At 39.2% G+C, this 24,170-nt stretch overlaps 1 protein-coding gene across 1 annotated transcript in view; it reads left to right on the plus strand.

Moving 5' to 3' along the window:
• lama5 (laminin, alpha 5) overlaps positions 1 to 24,170 on the plus strand; it is a gene marked incomplete at both ends in the record, with an annotated part of 89,975 nt that overhangs the window by 29,203 nt on the left and 36,602 nt on the right. Inside the window, 15 exons of the mRNA XM_079226109.1 lie at positions 2,028 to 2,145; positions 4,137 to 4,255; positions 5,357 to 5,527; positions 6,189 to 6,286; positions 14,781 to 14,896; positions 18,016 to 18,134; positions 18,783 to 18,873; positions 19,024 to 19,158; positions 19,287 to 19,349; positions 20,020 to 20,160; positions 20,906 to 21,043; positions 21,700 to 21,834; positions 22,501 to 22,635; positions 22,885 to 23,022; positions 23,874 to 23,926. Coding sequence (XP_079082235.1) covers positions 2,028 to 2,145; positions 4,137 to 4,255; positions 5,357 to 5,527; positions 6,189 to 6,286; positions 14,781 to 14,896; positions 18,016 to 18,134; positions 18,783 to 18,873; positions 19,024 to 19,158; positions 19,287 to 19,349; positions 20,020 to 20,160; positions 20,906 to 21,043; positions 21,700 to 21,834; positions 22,501 to 22,635; positions 22,885 to 23,022; positions 23,874 to 23,926 — 1,770 coding nt within the window. The remainder of the gene's footprint in view (positions 1 to 2,027; positions 2,146 to 4,136; positions 4,256 to 5,356; positions 5,528 to 6,188; positions 6,287 to 14,780; positions 14,897 to 18,015; positions 18,135 to 18,782; positions 18,874 to 19,023; positions 19,159 to 19,286; positions 19,350 to 20,019; positions 20,161 to 20,905; positions 21,044 to 21,699; positions 21,835 to 22,500; positions 22,636 to 22,884; positions 23,023 to 23,873; positions 23,927 to 24,170) is intronic.

Here is a 24,170-nt window from a genome sequence, read left to right on the forward strand (position 1 = left end):
TGTGTTGTCTTGTGTGTTGTCCTGGCCTCTGACAGAGGTGCCTGTCAGAAGGAGGAAGTATGGAGATCACAGGCCGAACTCTAGTGATGGATGGTCAAAGTGTGTGTTTGTGCTCCGATGGTGAGACAAGGACCAACTCAATGTCGAACTTGTTTAAACAGAAAGACAAGTTAGTTGTTTTTTACATCCAGGGATTTAAACTCAAATGATATTTTCCGTCAAATTTAGCCAATTTTTGGTCCTCGACTTCACCTTGTGTGGACAGTATGAGTGTGAGATCTGATGTTTTATCTTTAAAAAGTTGCATCAGGAATTAATATTTACAAAATATATATAAACAGGACTTTTAAGGTGGCACAAAAACATTCAGTCATTGAAAGGGAAAAACATAAGATGAAGGGCAAAACACCTTTTAACAGTAAGAGTATAACAGCAAAGATAATACAAATTTAGATTGATTCCTCTTGTATCATGCCTAACTTTAGAGTATCATAATCTGTTGATGCTCCGATTTAAAATGAGACAAAACTTGTCTATGGAAATCAGTTTTTGAGCCACTACAGAGGTTGTTTTTAGTAGTACAAAACCCCTAAGAGGCAGCTTTATTTAAATCTAAATAAAATTGGAGTTATTCGCACACTTTTAATCGTCAAATGCTGCATTAAAAAAGGAGCTCTTAACACACACACACACACACACACACACACACACACACACACACACACACACAGAAGATGTGTCGAGATTGAATGTGATTAGTTGTAATATTACTATGTGCGTCACCTTGTTATTTCAGTGTGTTCTGGTTCGAGGTCTGAAAGACTAAACACTGCAGCTGAACTTCTCTTTGCCCGTGAGAGCAGTTTGTCATCGCCGTCGAAGCAGCTTCAGGGCCATTTCAGGAAATGAGTGAGGGATGACAAGCGAAAGAGAAGAGGCTGCAGACAGCCGGAGAGCCTGAGAGTGTGATTGCAGAACACCTGGTGCTCAGAATCTAACAAGTAACACGACATATCAAATCAGACGCACTGTAGTTGGTTTTGACGTGATGTGTCTCAGGGGGGAAGAACTTTCACAGGTCAACTGTTGACCGCCGACTGGTTTTATTAGCTTGTCTTGTCTTCCTCTATTATTCCCTTTACATGATTGTTTCCTTTGTATTCTCTTTCATTTCAATTCATTTCCGTTCCCGTCCTTTCTTTTCCTGTTTTTTTCACCTCTTGTTTCTTGTTTTTCCTTTGCTTTACTTCCTTTTCAGATGATGTCCTTTACTTTTTTCCTTTTGTTTCATGTCTTACCGTTTTCTTATTTTCCTTTTATTTCCTTATCATAGCCGTTCCTTTCATATCCATCCTTCCCTTTGTTTAATTTCCTTTCCTTGGTTCCCTTTTCCATCCTTTTTATCCTTCCACTTTCCATTCTTTTCTTTTTTCTTTATCCCTTTTCATTGGATCCTTTACCCTTTTCCTCAATTTTCTGTGAGACACTGGTTATGAAACAGTCTGAATGTAATACTGATGACTCGATATGACCGCCAGAAGTAAACAAGACCATCAGCGAGAAGATCGGCTATTTCTTTATGGTTATTCTTAATGCTTGTCATCGATGGCACCAAGTTTGATTCTGCACAAAATCAGATGAAATCATGCAGGTTCACCAGAAACTCATTGAGCTCAGACTCCAATCAGTAACAGATGTTTCCCTGTCAGACTTTCACTGATCAACCTTATTTTAAAACAAATCGGCTGGGTGCGATAAACAATTTAATGTCACATTTAATAAAATGTATCTAGAATAATCAAGACAGGATTTGGCAGTAAATGAGAGATCAAAAGTTTTATAAATATAAATGTATTTGTACTGTTGATGGGTGTATTGTTATCAATTTTTCTATACCTTTGAGCCATTTGCAATGTGTCTGTTTTAAATAATTTCTTGTCATCTTCTCGTATTTCCTCTCTTAATCTAAGTTTGAATGTGGGAATAATGTGAATAATGTGAATGTCTTCTTCTCTGTGTCTCTGCAGCTCTTCCATGTTGCCTACGTGTTGATTAAGTTTGCAAACTCTCCCCGTCCGGACCTTTGGGTTCTGGAGAAATCCGTCGACTTTGGTCAAACCTACCAACCCTGGCAGTACTTTGCCTGTGAGTATTGCACATATATATTCACCTATACAATGCATATATACACGTGTGTGATTCCAGATGTTTGGTCATTAGGAGCAAACAGAGTCAGATTCCATCAGCATCACTTCATGCTTTCCTAACCTCCCCCAGGGTTAGATTTAATTCTCTCTCTAATCTCACAGTTTAACAGCAGCCCCAAGGGCAGGCAGCCGATTGGTCGGTTAGTTTGTCGGTCGGGTCGGAGGAGGGGGAACATTACATCATAGAGCTGCTAGCTGATTGGCTGTGGCAGCTGTCAGTCCAGGTGGGCTCCAGGGGAATTCCAGGCATGTCTGCCAACAGGTCACAGCTTGATATTCACCTGAGTAGAAGAGAAAGAGGCAAAGGGGGTTTGTGTGTGTGTGTGTGTGTGTGTGTGTGTGTGTGTGTGTGTGTGTGTGTGTGTGTGTGTGTGTGTCTACTCATTCATTTGGATTACTGAAAGCTGCTCGAGGTGCTCAAGATACCAGATAATTTAAATCTCTGCAGTTTGATAGCCATCTTTACCCTGGAATGCTTGAAGATGAAGTTGGTAAACTTGAAGGCTGGCACTCCACCAACGCTTGTAGTCTGATGGCTGGTGAATACATTACTGCATGCATACTTTATACTCACAGGGACTCATTGTCTTGTTTGTTTAATGCTCTCCAAGTGTGAGATCACCTCCCACCTGCTGGGAACATTTTCATTTAAATCTTTTCATTTGTGTTGATTTTGGGGTGGGGGGTTTGAACTGCTGGTGCTGTTCGAGGTACCTTGACATTATAAAATCACTCTTGCCTCCTCTTCTTTGTCTTGTTTTCATGGTCTTTCAGTCTTCCTCAGTGTCAAGGCCACTTCTGATATAAAGTGAAACTATTCCAGGAATGTAGCTGTGTCTTCATGAAGAAACAATGTGACTTAAACAAGCTGAAATCTCAAACTGTCAGACACACTTTTACAGTTTGAGTATTCTTTAAAGGCAGAAGATGGTCTCTCTAAAGCCAAATCACCCAGCAAAGTTTAAATGATGCAATGCAATTAAATTAGATGAACATAAATGAGATATCATTGAGAATAAACCAACCTTTTTGTGTGCTTTCACACTTGTTTTGGGGTTTATTTGGTCCACACCGACGGAAAGATATATGATAAATTGGTGGACACTGACATTTTAAAACAAACAAGATGAATAAACATGAAGCAATGCAGACTGACAGGTAACTTGTTGACTCGCACTACCAGGACAGAGATTTATGCAGCACTTTAATGTGTATATTAATGTTCCTTGGTGTCACAAAGAGGTCATAAAGAAATTACTAATTATAAGCATTATTAATATAATGGATAATAGATGTTATCCATATTGAATCAGGGCTTATTACTGTGGGATCGCTGTTATCACATTATTTTAATTGAGTTAAAGAATGTGTTGAGGAGATAAGACAGCAGTTAGAACAGCTTCTGACCTAATAATCAGCGATAATACCTTGCATATATGTTGATAAATAGGTTACATACATCTATATATGAATTGATTTATACAAATTAGTTATTAAATCGGTAGTCTTAGGATTTATATTGATTTAGATCAGTGTTATGTTTACAGTGGGTTAGAGAGTCATACAGAGTTAGTGTTGTCGGTGGAAGCTGATGATTAAAGATGTCATTCCAGCTGTTGTGGAGCTGAAAAGCCTGCTGAGGTATATTTAAGGAGAACTAAAGGAGAACTAAAATATAGACCACCACCAAGCCGAGACCCTCCTCTAATTATCACACTGAGACGCATCATTAAAATGCCTCAAGATGGTTCACACTCCTGACGTTTAACACGAGGGGATGTTCACACGTTTGCAAATGTGGTTGTGATTGATTGGACGCTTTTCTTTTCTCCCCCCCTTTCTCTCCTCTGTGTGTGTGTGTGTGTGTGTGTGTGTGTGTGTGTGTGTGTGTGTGTGTGTGTGTGTGTGTGTGTGTGTGTGTGTGTGTAGCCTCCAAGAGAGACTGTATTGAGCGTTTTGGACAGAGCACCATTGAGAGGATCAACAATGATAACGACATCGTCTGCACTACCGAATACTCCCGTATCGTCCCGCTGGAGAATGGAGAGGTGAGTGTTTGTGTAGAAAGTACTTCAATGTCTTTGTCCACAACTGTAGAGCACAACGCATTTATCAGTTCATTTATTAGTTCATCCACAGAAAAAGTTGGATAATGTTTAGGCCAACTTCCCTAATTCCAAATGCTCAAATGTAAGGACTTGATGCTTTTCTTTATCTTATGTGACTGATTATCTTACAGTTTTGGACTGGACTCATCACATTGAGATCGACATGTTTCCTTGTTTTCTGCATTTTATAGATTGAAAGATGAATAGATTGATTGGGAGAAATATCAGTAGATTCCTTTATAATAATAAATAAAGGTTAGTTGCAACACTGCATAGCTGCTATCGAGATTATTTTTGTGGAATTGGGGCTTAAATATCTTCAAAGTGTCCATTCAAACGAGTCTCCAAAGTTGTTTTCACACATATTTTCATTACATATGGCCCAAATCTTCTATTATGATATATGTAATTCTATGTCTCAATACAAATATTTATCACGATAGAGCATGTTTTCTGGTAAGTCGATTATTTAATATATTAAATAACCACATGGTCAAGTCTATTTTTGTAGACTCCTGTCTGAATTAAATATTTGACAAATGAAAAGTACAAAGTAGTGTCTCATTTAATTATGAACTTTAGTGCAAAATTATTTTCTGTCGGTAAGTGTTTGTTATTTATTTGGACGACATAATTGTGTATTGTAATACCTTGATATATGATTTGCTACAATGTGATGACATTGAAAGACAAAAGATCACCCAGCCCTTACTGTGAATGTGCCAAAAGTCTATTTTCTTTCCATTTATTTATAAAATTGTACATGAACAAGAACTGAAATAGGACACGGGGGTACAGAGAATAAAAAAAAAAGAAGCATATTATCATAATCGTATTAAGTATTAGTCAGGAAAACAATCCGGAAGTATTGGCATGCAATACAGAAACAAAAAAAACAACATTTTGCTGATGGCATGATATCAAATTATGAATATGATTTGGTGGATATCATCCCTAATGATAATTACAGGACTTTCCCAGACTGTAGTGTTTCTGCACCTGTTGGTCAGCTGATAAGCAGCCTCTGTTCTCCTCTCCCAGATTGTGGTGTCCTTGGTGAACGGTCGGCCCGGAGCTTTGAACTTCTCCTACTCACCAGTACTGAGGGACTTCACCAAGGCCACCAACATCAGACTTCGTTTCCTGAGAACCAACACGCTGCTGGGACACCTGATGGGCAAGGCGCTCCGTGACCCCACCGTCACCCGACGGGTAACGCAATGCAACCAATTATGATGTCATATTCTTACAAAGAATTACTGACGGAAAGAGAATAAAACTTTTATTACAGTTTGTCGTTTCTGATTTTCGGCACGTTCTTTGGTGGGTTTAGTAGAACTATGTGAATTATAACACAAGTATGATCCTTGCTAAAACAAAGTCAGTGAGTGACTATGAAGTCTTATGATACTTGACCGGTTAAGTCATTATAAAGCATTAGGAATATTTATGAAAGCGTATAACTATAATTGAACAGTGCTACAAGCAGATTATAAGGCATTATACGTATGTTTTATGAAGCATTATACACATGGATGCCCTAGAAAGTGTTACCAGCCTGTCCATTAGAAATTGGAAATGGGAAACGGCTAACGAGGATCTGTTCATAGGATTGGAAAAAAATCAGCTTCCCAGCGTTTTACAAACAAGATATAACATTTTAATCAGTGAGCTTTAAAGGTTCTGTTTCCAACCTTTATGTTAAGCTCAGCATCTCTAGGCCTTTGCCTCATATTTACCGTACACACAAGAGGGTGGTGTGTCTGTAGGATCGTATTTCCCAAAATGATGAAATATTCCTTCAACTAAAACATGATGTACAGCAACATGTTGTTGATAATAACTAAAGTTGTGTATTATTTTCATTTCACAGTATTACTACAGTATCAAAGACATCAGTATCGGAGGACGCTGTGTATGTAACGGACATGCTGAGGCCTGCAACGCCAAGGAGCCCAACAACCCCTACAAGTAAGACACAAATATATGATACCCGACCTTCAAATGGTCATCGAATATCACATACACACACACACACGCACACGCACACAAAATGCAGATTACCAAATTCATATCCTTGAGCTACTGCTCTGATCTGATGCATAAGGGTTTTAATTATTCTGGGCTGTGGTTAGGTTCTGTGCCAGTGCTGTCTGTCTTCATCATCTTCAACGTGCCTTCTCACCTGTGATGCAAATTATAGCGCATGAGTTGGCTGATTAATAATGAAGGAAAGGAATTATGAAAAAATGTAGAATGCATGAAACAAAGAATCACTAATCTGTAACGTCTTTCAAATATATAAATGTATTTTACTACCGGAGATTTGACCAAAACTCAGTTTAAAATCAGATTTTCATCCGTGTCAAATCTCAAGCAGAAAACATCTCGTCCTCAGTCAGCAGAGTTTTTCTCAGGGTGTTCATCCAATTTCATGGTAGCAAAACAGCTGGAGTTGGAGAGGAAGACGTATATTTCTGATTACAACTTCCATACGAATAAACTTCCTGTCCTATATTTACTTTTTTTTTGTTTGAGCAGAATAACAAGACGCAGCCTGTTTTAATTCATGTGGATGGTGTGTGTGTGTGTGTGTGTGTGTGTGTGTGTGTGTGTGTGTGTGTGTGTGTGTGTGTGTGTGTGTTTGAGTCTGTGAATTTCCAGGTAAGTGTTGGTGTCTCATGGGAAGTGGAAGTGGGCTGTATATGTTTAATTTAATAATAGGTGTGTGTATTACATGATTACATGAGTGTGTGTATGTGCAGGTTATTTTACACACACACACACACACACACACACACACACACACACACACACACACACACACACACAAAAGAATGAGCAATCACATGTCTGCCTATAAATATTAGCTCTCTATCTCAGTCTCTTGTAAAGCCGATGATGTAGCGCTTTCTTTGTTGTTGCACGTGACTAATTTGGGCATTTGGGAGGAATTTTAGAGGGAGGAGAGGGAGACTGGGGAACGGAGAGCTGGGAATTGTCAGATGTTTTGATCTACAGTGAAGGAGAATGTACTGCTGCTAGGAGGCATTCACACAGAAGATATTAAGATGTGATTTGTTTGACAGTAGAGACAGGTGGCTCTTTTTTTCCCTTTCTACTGTAAATCAGTGGTTGTCAATCTGGCCGAACGATCTAGTCCAGAGGTCTTCAATTCAAATTCTGCCAGATCCAGTGAGAGATAATTTCCTCAAGCAAAGTTCTGGAATATCACAATCATTTCTAACTATGATTTAGTGCGGCCCGCCTATTACTGACTCCTGATCTAGTGTATAACCAGAGGTGTCAAAAGTATTCACATTCATTACTCAAGTAGAAGTATAGATACTAGAGTTTAAAAATACTTCTGTAAAAGTTGAAGTATCAACTCAAGCTTTTTACTTAAGTAAAAGTGTAAAAGTACTGGTTTAAAAACTACTTAAAAGTATAAAAGTAAAAGTAATGTAAGGGGAATGTTTTTTTTCCATTAAGGACAAACTCTTAAGCCGCGTCTCAGGGGCCTATAGTGCACTACCCCACCTCCCCCCCAAAACAATCACTTTTATAAAGGCCATAATGTTTTTAAAATGTTATGTTGAAAAATGTGGGATGCACTAGGCTACCCGTTTCAGCTGCATATATGCCCATTGAAAATGATCACATTTTATTACAATGCAAATACATTAAAGTACCATATGTGTACTACTGAGCATTAACCTGTTAACAGCGTACCGTAACTATTTACCCGAAAGTACAGGCATTTGTCCATGTATTTATTTATGACTTAGTTTTATATCCGTGTACTTTTGTAATGTGTGAAGCCAGCAGGTCATTGTTGGTAGAAGACACGAGCACCGTGGCTCGTTTCACCTGGAGCAGGAGAGCTGCTGCGGGTTCAGAGAGCTGCTCCGGTGCGAGGAGAACTCCGGTTGCTCCTCACAGGAGAGCTGCTGTTGCATCTTCACCCTGGGAGCGTTTAAAACGCAGATATAGCGGTCTACTTTTCACGCGACATATTTTTCGACGCTCTCTGTCCGCTGGTGTGTGTGCTCAATGCTCACCTGTGTGCGCGCGCACGTATCTGTGGGCAACGGGGCGGAGAGTTTTTTTTTGTGTGTGTGTGTTTTTGAACGATGACAAGCCGGAGGGAAAACAAACCAAGATTAAATAGTAACGAGGCTATTTTTAAAATGTAAGGAGTAGAAAGTACAGATATTTGCGTGAAAATGTAAGGAGTAGAAGTAAAAAGTCGTCTGAAAAATAAATACTCCAGTAAACTATAGATACCCAAAATTTCTACTTAAGTAAGGTAACGAAGTATTTGTACTTCGTTACTTGACAGCTCTGTGTATGACAATATGTAGGATTGGGAAAAACAACTCTACTTCCCTGATCATATATATGTTTAAATTTGAATGTCAAATAATCTGGATTTGTAGAACACTTGATTTTCTTTCTTTGCAGCAAAAAGCGCTGGGATACAGAGCATCTTGAAGAGATTCTTACGTTAAAAAAACTTTCCATAGGAATTAATAGAAATGAGCAGGGAATAACGGGAATGACATGCAAATACAGGTGTTTTCTGCTCAGGCTGTATTAACATATGCAGATAGAAACAGACTTTTAACCAACAAAAGTAGACAAAATTGTGAGCATGTCTAATAGAAGTGAAAAAAATCCATTTCTTTGAAGACCAAAAACATCAATATGCCGACAAAATCCATTGATTTGTTTGCTGTGTGCAAACTTTGGATTTAAAGTGAACAACACATTTAGAAAACAACTGTTTTACAATGAAGGATGATAATAAAACTCAATTAGCATGCTCAAGTTACAGCTCACAGCTAGCTAGCAAAGACTAGCAGACAATGTTAAGGCTTTAGTTTATCAACTAAATAAATTCACTCTTATAAGGTACAATTTTTATAATCAAATATCAACAAATTCCCAAATTTAACTTCCCTTGGAAAATGCCCTGTGCAACCCTAACCTGGATTAAGGTTGAATAATAAATACATAAATCATAATTAAGGTTGAATTACAAGAGTGACATATCAGACACAGTAAGCAGCCGAATAACATACTGATTGACAGCATTATCCTAAAATGGGTTATGTGCTTGGCGTTGAGATGCAGTCTGGGTGAATCCCTCAGGGAGACTTTACGATCTGCCGTTACACTGTAAGCAGACTGCAATCATTCTCCAAATGTCACATCTGTGTTTGAGTGTGTGTCTTCTGGACACTGAGCAGAGTTCAGCCTTAATCACAGGTGTGTGTTAGAACAAAAGCTGTTGAAATTCAACTTCGCCTCATGTCCTCTGCGTGTGGGTCGGTGTTTCAGGCTGACAGATGTAGGTGGAGGGCTGTGTGTGTGTTTGATGGGTGTTTGTAATATCTTGGGGGGGCACCAATAGTTACTATAAGAAGACGTGTGTATACTTTCATGTGTTTGGTTGCGTGCACACACATATGTAGAAGACCTTCTCCCCCAGACATGTTACATATTTCTCTGCTGAAGGCAGTAGGACTTTATGAACAATTTATATTTTTGCACAGAATATTCCTATTTGCTCTCCTTTCTTCATTTGCTCTTTACACATTGAAACTAATTGAAATACCAGTTAAGTAATCTAAAATGACAAATTAAAATATCCCATGCTTTGTAAAACTATTGGTTGTCTTGTGTTAATGCCACCACACTACTCACAGGTTCTCTTCCACAACACAAGTATGTGCAATTAATTTTTTAATGGCTCTAGTTTATAGTTTCAATCAGTATGCAAGCTTTAATCTCTTTCTTGCATGCGAGCGAGGTGTATATTTACACGACAGGATGTGTTTACACTGCCATGATAATTTATGGCGGTTTAACAGAGAACGCCTGCAGACCGATGTACAGTCAACCTGAGCAAGTCCTGGCTTCACTCCCTTTATACCGCATTAGAGGGATTTCACAAGATTATGGTAACAAAGCACATTGATACTTATCTCCTGAGGATAAAATGGGCACCACTATAATCCACTGAAGCTGTATTTTGCTGTATTTGCTTGTAAGGGTACAGAATTTTGTGATGTACTACATGTCGTCCTTACAGTGAATGTGTGTTTACATTGCATGTCATGTTCATAATGCAGATGTTTAACTGAAAATGTAACCAGAGGTTTTAAATGACGCTTAGCAGGGCCTGAAATAAGAGCTAATGGGTCGAGTCTCATGGAGGACTTTGTAGAGGCAGCCCAGGATAAAAACATAGGTACAAAATATGTGTACAACATAATTGATGAAGTTTATAATAATGTTGCTAATTTGGATGCTGTTTGGATGTGTTTTCTGTTTAAACATGCAACGGCTGCTGGGTCGCAAGACAAATTTCAGCACCAGCTGACGAATAAAGTTCATATCATATCATATCATATCATGCAACAATCTAGATACAGGTGGATAAACAACAAAAAGTTAAGTGTGTACTAATAATGTCAGCTGATAATAAACTGTCATGGTTCAATATAATAGTTAGTATAAAGTTGGAATAAACTTCCAGACATTTAATGCCTAATTAAGTACACATGTATGTGCAGCAGACATCATGTTGGATCATATTGTTGCCAGCTGGCTGCTTGGTAGATATTGTATGTGCACATGTTTGCTGGTTCTGTTCTGCACCATTTGGTTTCACTTTGCTGCATCACCTCCAGTTCAGGTTCAGCGATCCGAGAGGTGAGGCCACATCTGGGTTAATCATTAGCACCGCTGGTGCCGTGTGTATGTGTATTAAGTGTAATTGTGTCTGAACCTCTGTGTGTGTGTGTGTGTGTGTCTCTGTGCGTGTGTGTGTGTGTGTGTGTGTGTGTGTGTGTGTGTGTGTGTGTGTGTGTGTGTGTGTGTGTGTGTGTGTGTGTGTGTGTGTGTGTATGTGTGTGGTTAAAAAGAGAACAGACCTTTTCCCTTTGGGTGTCGGGATAATAGCAAAGCATAAAGAGGAAGGAACTACGGAGGAAGATTAGTTGTGTTATTGGGCTTTTTTGTAATTCCTTTGTGATGTAAGAACATACATACTATTTGAAGTGAATTACAATGAGTGTTAAGAGACTGGAGAAGAGTCTCATATTTTTTTAAGACAGAACCACAGTCAGATTTGGTGTTGTTTGATGCTCAGAGTTGATCACTTTCCCACAAATAAATCTGACTGGTGGCAGACATTTTGTTGGTGTCAACGGTCACCGTGAAATCTCAACACATGATTTACGCCATAACTCAACAATTACTATACTAATTATGACCATTTCCAAAAAATGTCTTAATAGGATTTTTTAGGACATTTTGGACAGACATGGATACAACCCTTTGTTTGGTTGGTTCTTGGAGGCATTCGAACACAAGGCGTTAATTATATTTTGGTTGGCATAAGTGCAATGTGATCTCACAGAAATATGTGAAATCACGAAGACCTCTTACCAGCATCACTTGTGTTAGGTGTAACACATGTCAGGTTGAGGCAACAAAACTACAACTACTTTAGTCAAGAAAATATCATGGTTTGGGTTCAAATAAGTGCATTTGTTATGTAATGTAACTTACATAGACTACTTCAATACAAATATTTAAATGTGACTTTTAGTTTCACACAGGACAATGGTCTCCTGTGTGAAAATCCTGTGTTTGACCCATTACTTACAAATGATAAGTTAAAGTAGAAAAAGTTGGGACAAACATTTTATTTTGCATATGTCTGAAGGGACATAACGATCTACAGTAGGAGCCATAAACAATGCCTATTTGATTTATCACAGTTGCAGTTCCTCACAAATTAATCCAAAGCCTTAGATAGAATAATAGGTAAAAAATTGAAAAAAAGTATAAATTAGGAAAGAAGAAATTAGAAGGGAGAAGTGAGTGTCAAGCAGAGAGGTTGTTTATTAACGATTGACCAGTTTGAGAGTGTTACTCACAATCAGCCAAAATCCAGACAGAATTCCCCATTTAGATCCAGCTGTTAGTCTTTTATCAAATAGATGGCAACAACTAGACTGAGCTAGTGTTTCATTTGTGAGTGGTATTTCACACATAAAAGAATAATTAACCTTAATGGAAAGAGCAATCGCTGAGACCCTGTCAAACTGTTTAAACTAAATTAAATCTAACTGACATTTAAAGTATTATATTTGTTATATTGCAGTGGATATAAATATGTGATTCACGGAGATTCTGGTATTTCAAACAGTTGGGGATGTGGATTTATATACTGTTGCACTGTGGTTTACACTTAGTGAACAAATTCCAAATATTCTTCCTCTCTTGAGTCTTACAGTTACTGTTTTTAGACTTGTTTCATGCTGGTTGTTGATTGATGGGAATCCGGTATGAGGAATTAAAATGAATCCCTCCTCATCAAGCTCTTGAAGATGCTCTGACTGCTTTGTGTCAGAGCGAAGGAATGCTGATCTGAAGAGTTACATCAATGCTGGACTTTGTTTAGCATTATATATCCAGCAGGTGTGTTGCAGACGACAGAAGGTCGGCTGACTGGAGGTCTGTGTTTAAAAAGTGTGACCTATAGCTGCACTGCTGATATGATTAGGACTGAGAACTCAACAGTTTACAGACTACGAAACACAGACTGCATTATGATGAAGAGGGTTACGTACTGTTTGTTCTTAATTGAGTAGAAGCACTGATAAGAAAAGATTAATGTAAGACAATGTAATTAATTCACAATAAAACATCCTCAGATAGAAATAAAACTGAACTTAGCTGCAGAACAGCCAGTCAACCACATCTCCCACCCACAAGTCCAAATTCCTTTTTTAGTGTTGCCTTTCTTGGCATGGAACGTTTTGAGAATTTTCAGCGGCCAAAAACAATTTAAAGTTTCATGTTTACATTCACTGAGGGCATCTTGACTAGTCAATGAAACTCGTACATTGTCAGCACTGAACTCGTTGCGTTGAGCAACATACAGTGTCTGTCCACCACAGGGCTCTCTAAGTACACAAGTTAAAGGCAGCATCAGAGACAGCCACTAAAAAAGAATGAAACTCCAAATATAACTATTTGACTGTAAAAGGAGAATTCAGCTTCATAGCACTTTGAGTAAGGAACAAGTTCCCTTTGCTTCGGCCAGGAAGCTGCTAGTCCGCAGCTGACTATCAAAACCAGGAAGTAGGGAATTTCGATGGAAACAGTCCATTGAAAGTCATTTCCTAAAACGCTGGAACAGAGCGGATCACCAGGGAGCAAAGGAAAGAATGATGGAGAGCCAGAGAGAGGAGGGATGCATGAGTGAGTGTGTGAATTAAACTGTGAGCGAGAGACTGAATGAATGGATCTGATCGTAAAGGTGAAAGCTGGAAACACAATGAGCCTGTTGAAACACAACACACACACACACACACACACACACACACACACACACACACACACACACACACAAACACACACACACACACGTTATCAGCACAGACCAGAGTGGAATAACACAACCTTCCAGAGCAGGGTAGCCCTCCAAAGACACATTTTAAACACTTAAAGTACCTTTCAAACGGAAGCCAATTGTATTATACTGTGTGCTATTAAGATTTTTGACCACTCAATATTTAAATGCATGAGGGCATCATCAGCCAACATCAACTTACGTTTCCAAAAACATGAGAAGAACTACCAAAACTAGTGACTGTAAACAAAATACTACTTGTTTTTGCATATGCGTAGTTTATCTCTCGCTTTTTATAAATAGAAAACAGAAATGAGAGACAAAATTATTACAAAGAGACATACACGGACCACAAAGAGACAGGTCTGATGAGACCCTCAGCTCCTTTAAATCCAGATTGAAGACTTTTCTGTTCCTCCTGTGACTCCAGTCCCCTGTGTTTGTCTCTCCTTGAGGTAAGAGGACTGAGAGAGACGAGAGGCTTTTTCCTCCCCCCCTGCTGTGTTTTGGCCACACTCGGCAGGCCGCAGGTTTACAGACTAATCCGATTAAAAGCTGAGGTGAAGCAGTCAGCCGCTGGTCAATGAAGGACGAAGATTAACTCTTTCATTTTTGGAGAGGGGGGGGGGTTCTACTTCCACTTTTCTATTTACTCTCTGTCACACTCTTTCTCTTCCTCTCTTTCTTTCAATCTTTCTTTCTCTCTATTTCTTTCTTTGAAGTGACAGTCGCAAGGTAAGAGGTAGAGGAATGTGAACTTTAGAGAAAGGTTCACAGGATGTTTTACCCAAAGCACAGTGAGCTGAGATTGGTACATTGGTTCAAGTAGTGTGTGTGTGTGTGTGTGTGTGTGTGTGTGTGTGTGTGTGTGTGTGTGTGTGTGTGTGTGTGTGTGTGTGTGTGTGTGTGTGTGTGTGTGTGTGTGCGTGTGTGTGTGTGTGTGTGTGTGTGTGTGTGGGTGGGTGTGTGTGGGAGAGTCATTTTATCTGTTGTTTTCTTTACTCATACTGTTGCTGTTGTTGTTGTTTACAGATTACTATGTGACTGTCAGCACAACACCTGTGGCCTGTCTTGTGACCAGTGTTGCCCCGGATACAATCAGTTACCGTGGAAACCAGCCACGACCTACAGCGCCAACGAGTGTGAACGTGAGTAGGAGTCCTGTTACTGTGTTCACTCATGCTCACACACACACACACACACACACACACACACACACACACACACACACACACACACACACACACACACACACACACACACACACACACACACACACACAGTTCAACCAGTGATCCCTGCAAAGGAATGTATTTTCTTTCATGTGTTGGTTCAACAGAACGAGTTGGCCTTAATTTAATGAAGCTAAACAGACACATGTTAACTTTCTTGAGCCCCAGTTCCAAACTGAATTTGTCTTTGGTGACAGTGAACTCCATCTATCAGTTACTTGATTGTGGGTAGTGTAATTCACAATAGCATCACAAATAAAAGTAATAATAATAATAATAATTAAAAAAAAAAATTTGTCCTGTAAAATCAAACATCAAGTTTTTTTAATTTCCTGAACTTTTCATTTAAGGAAAGTTGCAAAAGAAAAAATCTTTTTTTTCTTTTAGTTTTATATCCAGATGTTGAAATAACACTCTCTCTGCTTGTGGACTCATAAGCTCAGTATATTTTATCAAATTTTAAGTCCGAAACATTGTTAATTGAAGCATTTCTTGAAGACTATCAGCCGAAAGGATCAATCGTGCCGTAAAACCTTTCTGTGACTGCGTCCTGCTGCATTCTTGATTTATCAAAGCTCTGGTTGTATTTACATGTGAGAGCCCTCTGTTATCAAAGCTGCAACTATATTTAACAGGAACAGTTAACACTGTATCACATAGTATCACAATGGCAAAAGGGCAACATGATAGGAAACTACAGAGAGAGGGAGATGCAGGCCTATACTGCAGATAGAGTGAGACTCTAGTGGATCAGATTATGTTCATACAGCTGGAAGTATGTGTATCAGATATTAAACATATAATACATATCTCTTTTTTTCAACTAGCGCGAGGAACACAAAGCTGCATGAATACTTATGATGCGCACATTATATTTTGGCTACATGAATATAAAAACATTCCAGAAAGCCTGCGTATCATGTTTCAGTCTTTTTAAAAGACTGATGAAAGTATCCATTTCTGACAGAATATATAATCTGGCTGAGAGCAGAGAGTTGAACTTTATCTCTGTTCATGAGTTATTCTGGTCTGTTAGTTCAGTGACTGACTCACTGCACTGAATCGTCCTTAAAAAGATTTTTCTTTTCTTCACGGAAGGAAAAAAATGTCAAATGTGCCTCAGGTCTGAGAAAAACACTCACCACTATCAGAGCTGGAGGATAAGGAGCGCTGGTTTATTCGGCCGGCACCTCTCAGGCGCTGAGGGTCAGATAAGAACAAAAAGCTCCATATCAGGGTTTCCCTGACTCTGTATGAAGAGCAAACGTTGGTCAGGATTTCATGCGTGTGTCTCTGAAGCATGCGTTTCTCTTTCTTTATCTTAGATTAACTTAAAGAATGTATGTAATCTTCTGGCTGTGTTTACATGTGCAAGGATGAGGTCAAGTTTAGCCGTTAGACTTCCGCTTCCACTTCATTCATATGATGAAAGGACTCGGTTACACAAGCACGAACACAAGTCCTTTTCTTGTGGTCTCTGCTCATGGTGATCTCAATAGTTTATGAAGTCAGGCGCAAGCCCAATAAATAGTCCCGCAAATAATTCTGCAGAAAATAACTAAACAATTCGGAATAAATCTGGTCGGCAGATATTTATTTATTTGTTTCATAGCCAGGCTTACTATTTGGTTCCAGTCTTTATGCTAAGCTAACTTATGTTATATGCAGACATGATTAGCGATCTTCTCTTGATCTTCTTACATTACATTACCTTACATTACATTACATTTCATTTAGCTGACGATTTTATCCAAAGCGACTTACAATAAGTGCAAATCAACCATGAGTACAAACTCAGAACAACAAGAATCAAGCTACTAAAGTGCTACTTTAGTTCTTCTTCTTCTTCTTCTTCTTCTTCTTCTTCTTCTTCTTCTTCTTCTTCTTCTTCTTCTTCTTCTTCTTCGCTGGTCCTTACTGAATTAATATCAACATCAAAGAACAGGGTTTATGGGTTACATGCCTTCAGCCCTCCACCACCCCAAAGAGGATGCATAGTTGTAGAGGATGCATTTAAACTTGGATTCATTAAATTTTCAAATTCCCATGGATAGTTTCATCAGTGGAGGCTTTTGTGTCCAGAGTACCTTTAAGAACATGTAGTATAATACACATGTATGTGCATGTAGGGAGATGTTAAAATGCAAACTATTTTTAACAAACAGGATGTTTAACATTTCAGCTTTGGGTAGTGTTGTATTTTCTTGACTCTATTAAAGAGATTCCATGGGTCTTTGTTCACTGACTGTAATCAGACATGAAATAACCCTTTTATGATTCATAAAATATCCCCAACCTTCTCCTTTCTACTTCAAACTACAAAGAGCCTGATAACTGACTTTCATCAAATGTCAGGAAATAATTAAGCTTGTGTGGCGTTAATTACATAGCTTCTCTCATTTCTCTCCTTTTTGGATTTGTTTGGACACAAGCTAAATATGATCCTCAGCAGAGTGTGTAATAATCTCCCTTCCAGCTCAATGAACACCTGCCGAAGGAAACAGGTTTCAAAACAACAACTACACTTGAAGTGACTTCACAGAGCAGCCTGAGAGTAACGTCTGAGGTGGTTTCAGATAAACTTTTCACTGAAGAAGTGATGAATCATTTAGTTGATCTTCTGAACAGCTGAGCAATTATACCAGGGCGTTCTGTCCATACGTTGAACAAATATCTACCACTGTACTTATTAGTAACTACGTGTAACTAACTATGAGCTCCAAGTTAATGATTTCACAGATATTTTATTATAATTCCAATGTTTTGTCTAATAAGTATATTGTAGCAAGAAAATATTGTCAAATTCCACATGTATGTAATATATGTAAAAGAGTATTTTTCAGCTTAATAAATACTAAATACAAAATGTGAAAATGCTCAGCTATGATTACCAACTTTTAATGTAATATTTGTATCATTATTGTTGTTTTTTTAAATTATTTTTGTCTGTTTCATTTTGTTAAAATAACACTGCAGGTAAAAAAGATGACTGATATTTCATTATTGAATCATTTTACTGTTAAACTGTGTTTCAGCGTGTAACTGTCACCGCCACTCGTTTGACTGTTACTACGACCCTGAGGTCGATCAGAAGAGAGGCAGCATCGACATCCACGGACACAACCGAGGAGGAGGAGTCTGCCTCAACTGTCAGGTAATGGTCTTCTACTGGTCCCAGTAGTTGTCTGTTATCCCCGCCTTGTGCTATCTTCAAAGCTTGGTTAAATGTAATACATTTAATAATTTGTAGTTGTAGTTTATTATTGAATCATGTTATATTGCCTGCAGGTAAAAGAGAAATAATAATGTAATCGGTGAAAAAAGTCTGATATTCTCTAAGATTATAAAGTCAAAGATTTCTGAGAAAAAGTGTTTTTTTGTTGTTGTTGTTTTTCTGTTCAGAAATCGCATCGCTCACACTCAACGCTGACACTTGCTGTGTATTTTGCCTGCAGTGGATGATTTTAATAATATATACTTTGCAAACACTTGGGATTTTAGCCCATAATTACTGTAGTATCATAAGAACTGTAGTATCAAATTCTTTGAAGAGAGGTGTTAAACTTTAGACTTTTTTCTTGGAATATATTCCTCCTCTCACACAGTGCTGTAATTTGTACCTACAATGGCCCCAATGTGCCTTTTTACTAAAGTGATGATGCATTTTGATAATGCAAAGTCAAGAAATACTTGAAAATGTACTTAATTTACAGTTTAAACATTGTATCTGTCATCTGTCATCTGTCATCTCTCTATGAGTTACTGATAACAGTCAACTGTAATGGAAACTCGCTCTTTTCAGCATCACACGAGTGGAGCCAACTGTGAGCACTGCATCCCCACCTACTACAGGTCACCTGACCACACCATCGACTCCCCATTGGCCTGCTCACGTGAGTGACAGCTGTCTGTCCTGATCAAATTGACATAAAACATTCAAATGCAAACATGATATATCCATCATTTATATCATATTTGTCTTATTGCGATCTGTTTGCCCTTGTACATCTACCCCTCCTCTTCCTCCCTCTTCCTCTCTGCAGGCTGTGACTGTCAGTCAGAGTTTACAGATGGTACCTGTGAGGATCTGACCGGTCGCTGTTTCTGCAAACCAAATTACACCGGAGAGAACTGTGACTCCTGCGCCAGCGGTTACATGAACTTCCCAGACTGTTACCGTGAGTCTCAGACAAAAAACCCTCATTAAAAACTGTCTGAACATTGGATTTGATTATTAAAGGGACTGGACAACACATCCATATCCACCATGCCTAAAAACCACTGGTTTCTAATCTCCCTTTCTCAGCCATCCCCATCTATCCATCCAACAACAACAACGGCGAGGCTAAACCTGCAGGAGAGATCATCAGTAAGTTTAAATGTAACAAATGTTTGTGTGTTGTCCTGTTGTGGCCTCGCAGTCCTATTTGAGTATAACAGTTTTGGCTTGTTTATCTAAACTATTACAACGTATTCAATAACAATTGTTATCAGTAAATAAAGCAGAAGGAATGGTTTCAGTTTAGAGAAAATACTTTTTAAGAGCCCTTAAAATGTGCAAACAGGGTTTGCTTATAATATAAGTTAATAATAAATTCTGAATAAATGTAAGAAACATACTCATGACTGACCTTCCATACTGCCATACTGTTTCTGTTTTACCCATGTTCTTCTTTGTCTGTTCAGCTGTTGAGGATTTTGGTGAAAGTCAGATGTTTGGGGGAGTTTTGGGAAAATCAGTGTGGCGTGAATGGAATGTCAGAAGAATGTGATAAGCTGGAAAAACCAAAACACGGTTCAGTTGGACCTCATAGATAAATGTTAGTCTTCTACCTGCTGTGGCTCTGCTCATATCAGCCTGTTTGTGTTTTGGGAGTTTTGTTCAGGATGAACCTAACTTGGAAAGCTGAACAGGGATAATTCTCATCATATAGATATATTTGACAAAATCTCTCCAAATCACCTGTTCTCCCTTGTGAAATAACTTTGACAAGAAACATTATTGCCAAAAAAAACATGTTTATGTCCTCTCTCTGCAGACTGTGAGTGCAGTGCAGCCGGTACTGTGGATAATTCCTGCAGGCCGGATCCCCGAACCCGGACCTGCGTCTGTAAATCAGGTTTCACTGGTAACCACTGCGACACCTGTGCTCCAGGTTTCTATGGACTCAACTGTCAGGGTGAGAGATGCTTACATGGAGAGACAAATATATTATTATCTATTGTTTTTTTAACAATTTATCTGCCCAATATTTTCTCGATTTAATAAATTAATCCTTTGGTCTATGAGACATCATAAAACACTGCAAATTATGCTCGGCCGTGGTTACACTTGTCTTTTGTGATCGGACGCCCCCGATCTGATCTCAGCTGTGTCCACATACATGTGTCGACACACATACTTTTGAGCTAATAAAGAATGAACCTTCAGATGACGAACCCTACTCTGCTCAAAGCCATCAAATAAAATGGCTAAGCTTTTAATTAGTGTGTTCAAATCACCAGGCGGCAGAGGTTCTTGATTGCAAAACTTTGACAGTTGATTTTAATGGGTTGGGTCCCATTTTTTCTGCTCACAGACACAAATACAAACAGAGGTAGGAATTCCAAAAGCTTTATTTATAGGCTTGTTTATTTATCCTGTGTTAGTTTACCACCCAGGAGCAGCCTCAAACATACACACACACACACACACACACACACACACACACACACACACACACACACACACACACACACACACACACTAACACACACTCCTGAATAAACAGCTTGCTTCTAAAGTCAGTGAAGATGGTAAAACACACACACACACACCTTCATCTCTAAATATAATTTAAAAAAAAAGATGTGTTGTTTATCAGTTTGTGTTATTGTTGTTTAATTAATCTAACTGTGCATGCTTGATTTTGTGTGTGTCTGCAGCCTGTCAGTGTTCAGGTCCCGGCTGTCTGGACGGGTCATGTGACTTTGTGACCGGTCACAGCGTGTGCCGGAGTGGTTTCCAAGGTTACGAGTGCGACCAGTGTGCACCGGGCTACTCCAACTACCCGCTCTGCCAATGTGAGTCATCCGACGGGTCAATATTTGTTATCATGTTTATTTTAAAAAGGGAATAGATGTATATTCTGCATCTATGTTGAATTAAAACGTTTGTTTTTAAGGTACAATGCGTCGGATTTGTTGGTTGCGGTTTGTAAACACAACATTCAAGGTCGGCCCCTCTTTCCTCAACGAGTTGTTACGGTGCTCACCAGTAACACCAGATTCACTCTCAATTTGGAATGAGCTTTGCAGGGTTGGAAATGAGCTCCAGCCATCAGCAAAAGGCTGGTATTATACACAAGTTGCTGCCAGATTTGCTTCACTCACCAGCCCATAAAAACAATGGTAATTGGTGGAGTGGCTGATAAAATTTGGAATCCACCAGTCACAGTGGCAGGTGGACAAAACATTTCCATCCTAGCTTTGTTTGCAAGGCTTCATTTGTGTTTTTGCTGTACTGGCATCTGGTTGCTACGAGGTTGACCCCCAAAAACGTCCCCGACACCAAACAGACACCGCCACACACCTCTAGTGGGTCATGAGTGATGATTGAGAGGTATTATTTTGGTGTGATTCTCCTACTCATTGTGCCTTTAAAGTCCAACGTTTATGTTCGACGTCCTAAGTCCGGTCTCCATCTAAATTACAAAGCCTTTCCCCGCCTCTCTCCCCAGTGTGTGGCTGTAGTACAGTCGGCTCCTTGCCTGAAGGTTGCGATGCGTCTGGTCGTTGTTTGTGTAAACCAGAGTTTCAGGGTCCTCGATGTGAACAGTGCAGATCTGGATTCCACTCCTACCCCAACTGCCAAGGTACACGCACACACACACACACACACACACACACACACACACACACACACACACACACACACACACACAAGGCAATGTGAAAAGAAAGTGATTAAATGCACCTGTTACTGCTGAAAAGAGAGAACACGATATCCTGCTGGACTGAACACATATGGACTCGCATGGAGAGACGCACATGGAAACACTTAACTTAACGCACCTTCTTATGAAGTGTTATATTGCCTTGTTAAATTAGGTTGTGCTTCACCTTTTTAATGTAAAAGAATAAATGGGCAAATGGACAAAAAGCTACAACAACACAGTTATAAGGAAAGGATAACACTCTGAAATATGGGATAGAGTTGCTGGTTTGAATCCCTGGACTGGGTGGGAAAAAACAACGCCTTCTTCTCTCAACTAAATGTAGACAATTCCATTATTTTATTCAAAGCCTCAATTTAGCAGAACATTTAAAGTTGAACTCAAAATATATCCCCAGCACATTCAGTTACTCTCAGATATACTCAGACTCAATGAGGATATAGACTCATACTATTTTCTTTTCTTTGTACCATTTTCTCAGTTTTTCTTTCAGTTTTTTATAATAAAGGTGTTTGAATATTTCCCTCCCTGTTTTTCTTTTGTCGTGCCTTCCTGTTTATAATGTCTCACCTCTTGTTTTCCCAGAGTGCACCTGTGATCCTCGTACCTCATTGGACTCCAGCTGCACTGTGTCGGGTCACTGCCACTGCCAGCCCAACTACAGCGGGGCGTCATGTGACCAGTGCACTCCTGGGTACTATTCTTACCCAAGCTGCACACGTAAGTCATCGAGCTTTATCTAGACGCCTTACACTCCTGACTGGTTTCTGTAAGGTGAACAAAGTAATTAACTTTGCTTTGTCTGGAAATATCACTTGACTTGTTTTGAGCATCATCTTTTCTATCAAACTAGCAAAGCACTACATGAAAATGAAGTTTTTGTACATGATGCTTACCAGCTAAATACATCAATATCAATGAATTGATGGGACTGATGAATAACTGGAGTTGATCGTGTGTTTGTTCCAGCCTGCCAGTGTTCTGCAGAGGGCTCCCGCTACACCAGCTGTGACCAGGTGACGGGGCAGTGTGTATGCCTGCCCAACGTGGTGGGGCTGAGGTGTGACAGCTGTGCACACGGTGCCTACGGCTTCCCCAACTGCCAAGGTAAAAACAACACGCAATCATGCAGGTTAAACAGAAACTCTCTTGACTGCTTAACATAATGGAGGTGAGGTGTGACAACTGCAGTTAATGTGAGCTACAGCGAATCACACACGCACACTTATGCAAGAGAGAACATGAGTAAGATCATAAGCATTTTTGCAGGGCAGAACTACAAAGCTGCAAAGCTGCAAAGCTGCATTCACACACGATGAGGAAAACCTCCTGTTCATTCTGACTTGTGAGTGTTCACACATTATACAGGTGGTTACCTCCACTGCTAGCTTTAGCTTTATGGTGACACCATGTCCCAGAGATGTGAACTTGAGTCACGCAAACTCAAGTCAGACACAAGTCAAAACTGTGATGACTTTAGACTCCACAAAGACTTTCAACTTGGAGTGGACTTCAGCAACGACTCATGACTTCATTTGGACTTGAGCTTTTGACCGAGGGAACATGGGCTATCTAGCGTTGGCAGGATGATGATTTATCATTGCTAACTTCCTCTTTTCACTGAGCTTCAGTCTTGACCAACTGCCTTCTTGTGTATTATATTAAAGATATGTAAAGCAGTACACGATGTTGTTACCTGACAGAACAAACTATTTCCATATTGATCATGATTGGTGTCTATATGCTTGTACAGCTACTTCATGTTGTCACCTATATGCAAAGAAAATAAATGCAGTAACAGGAACTATATCGTATTGATGAAAAAAGGCCGGTACCACCAATTAGCATATCTCATATTATGACTTGATTTTCTTGCCGTATACCTCCAATGGCTGCATTTTGACACTCAACCAGTTGTATCAATATTCTTTTTCTTTATTTTTCGTTGTCCTTTATAGCTGGTACCTGTCACCCTGCCGGCTCTGTTCAGTATGTGGTGCCGCCACCAGTGGTGAGTTTTAAAGGTTTTATGAGTTTGTTTTTTGTTCATCTTGTAATTTTTTTAACAAATTCTTTTTAAGGTTAACGGTGACACAAAATAGTTCCAACTGAAAGAGCTGAGCTCATTATGAAAGCCCATTTAATGAGCCTAAATAAAAGGTGGATAGTTTTACCAGGGGCACCCCCCTTGACCATTATAATGAGAGAATTTCACAACTTATTGACTTAATATCTCAAAATAATGAGAACATTTC

The sequence above is a fragment of the Taurulus bubalis genome (assembly GCF_910589615.1).
Source record: "Taurulus bubalis genome assembly, chromosome: 11".
Classification (NCBI taxonomy): domain Eukaryota; kingdom Metazoa; phylum Chordata; class Actinopteri; order Perciformes; family Cottidae; genus Taurulus; species Taurulus bubalis.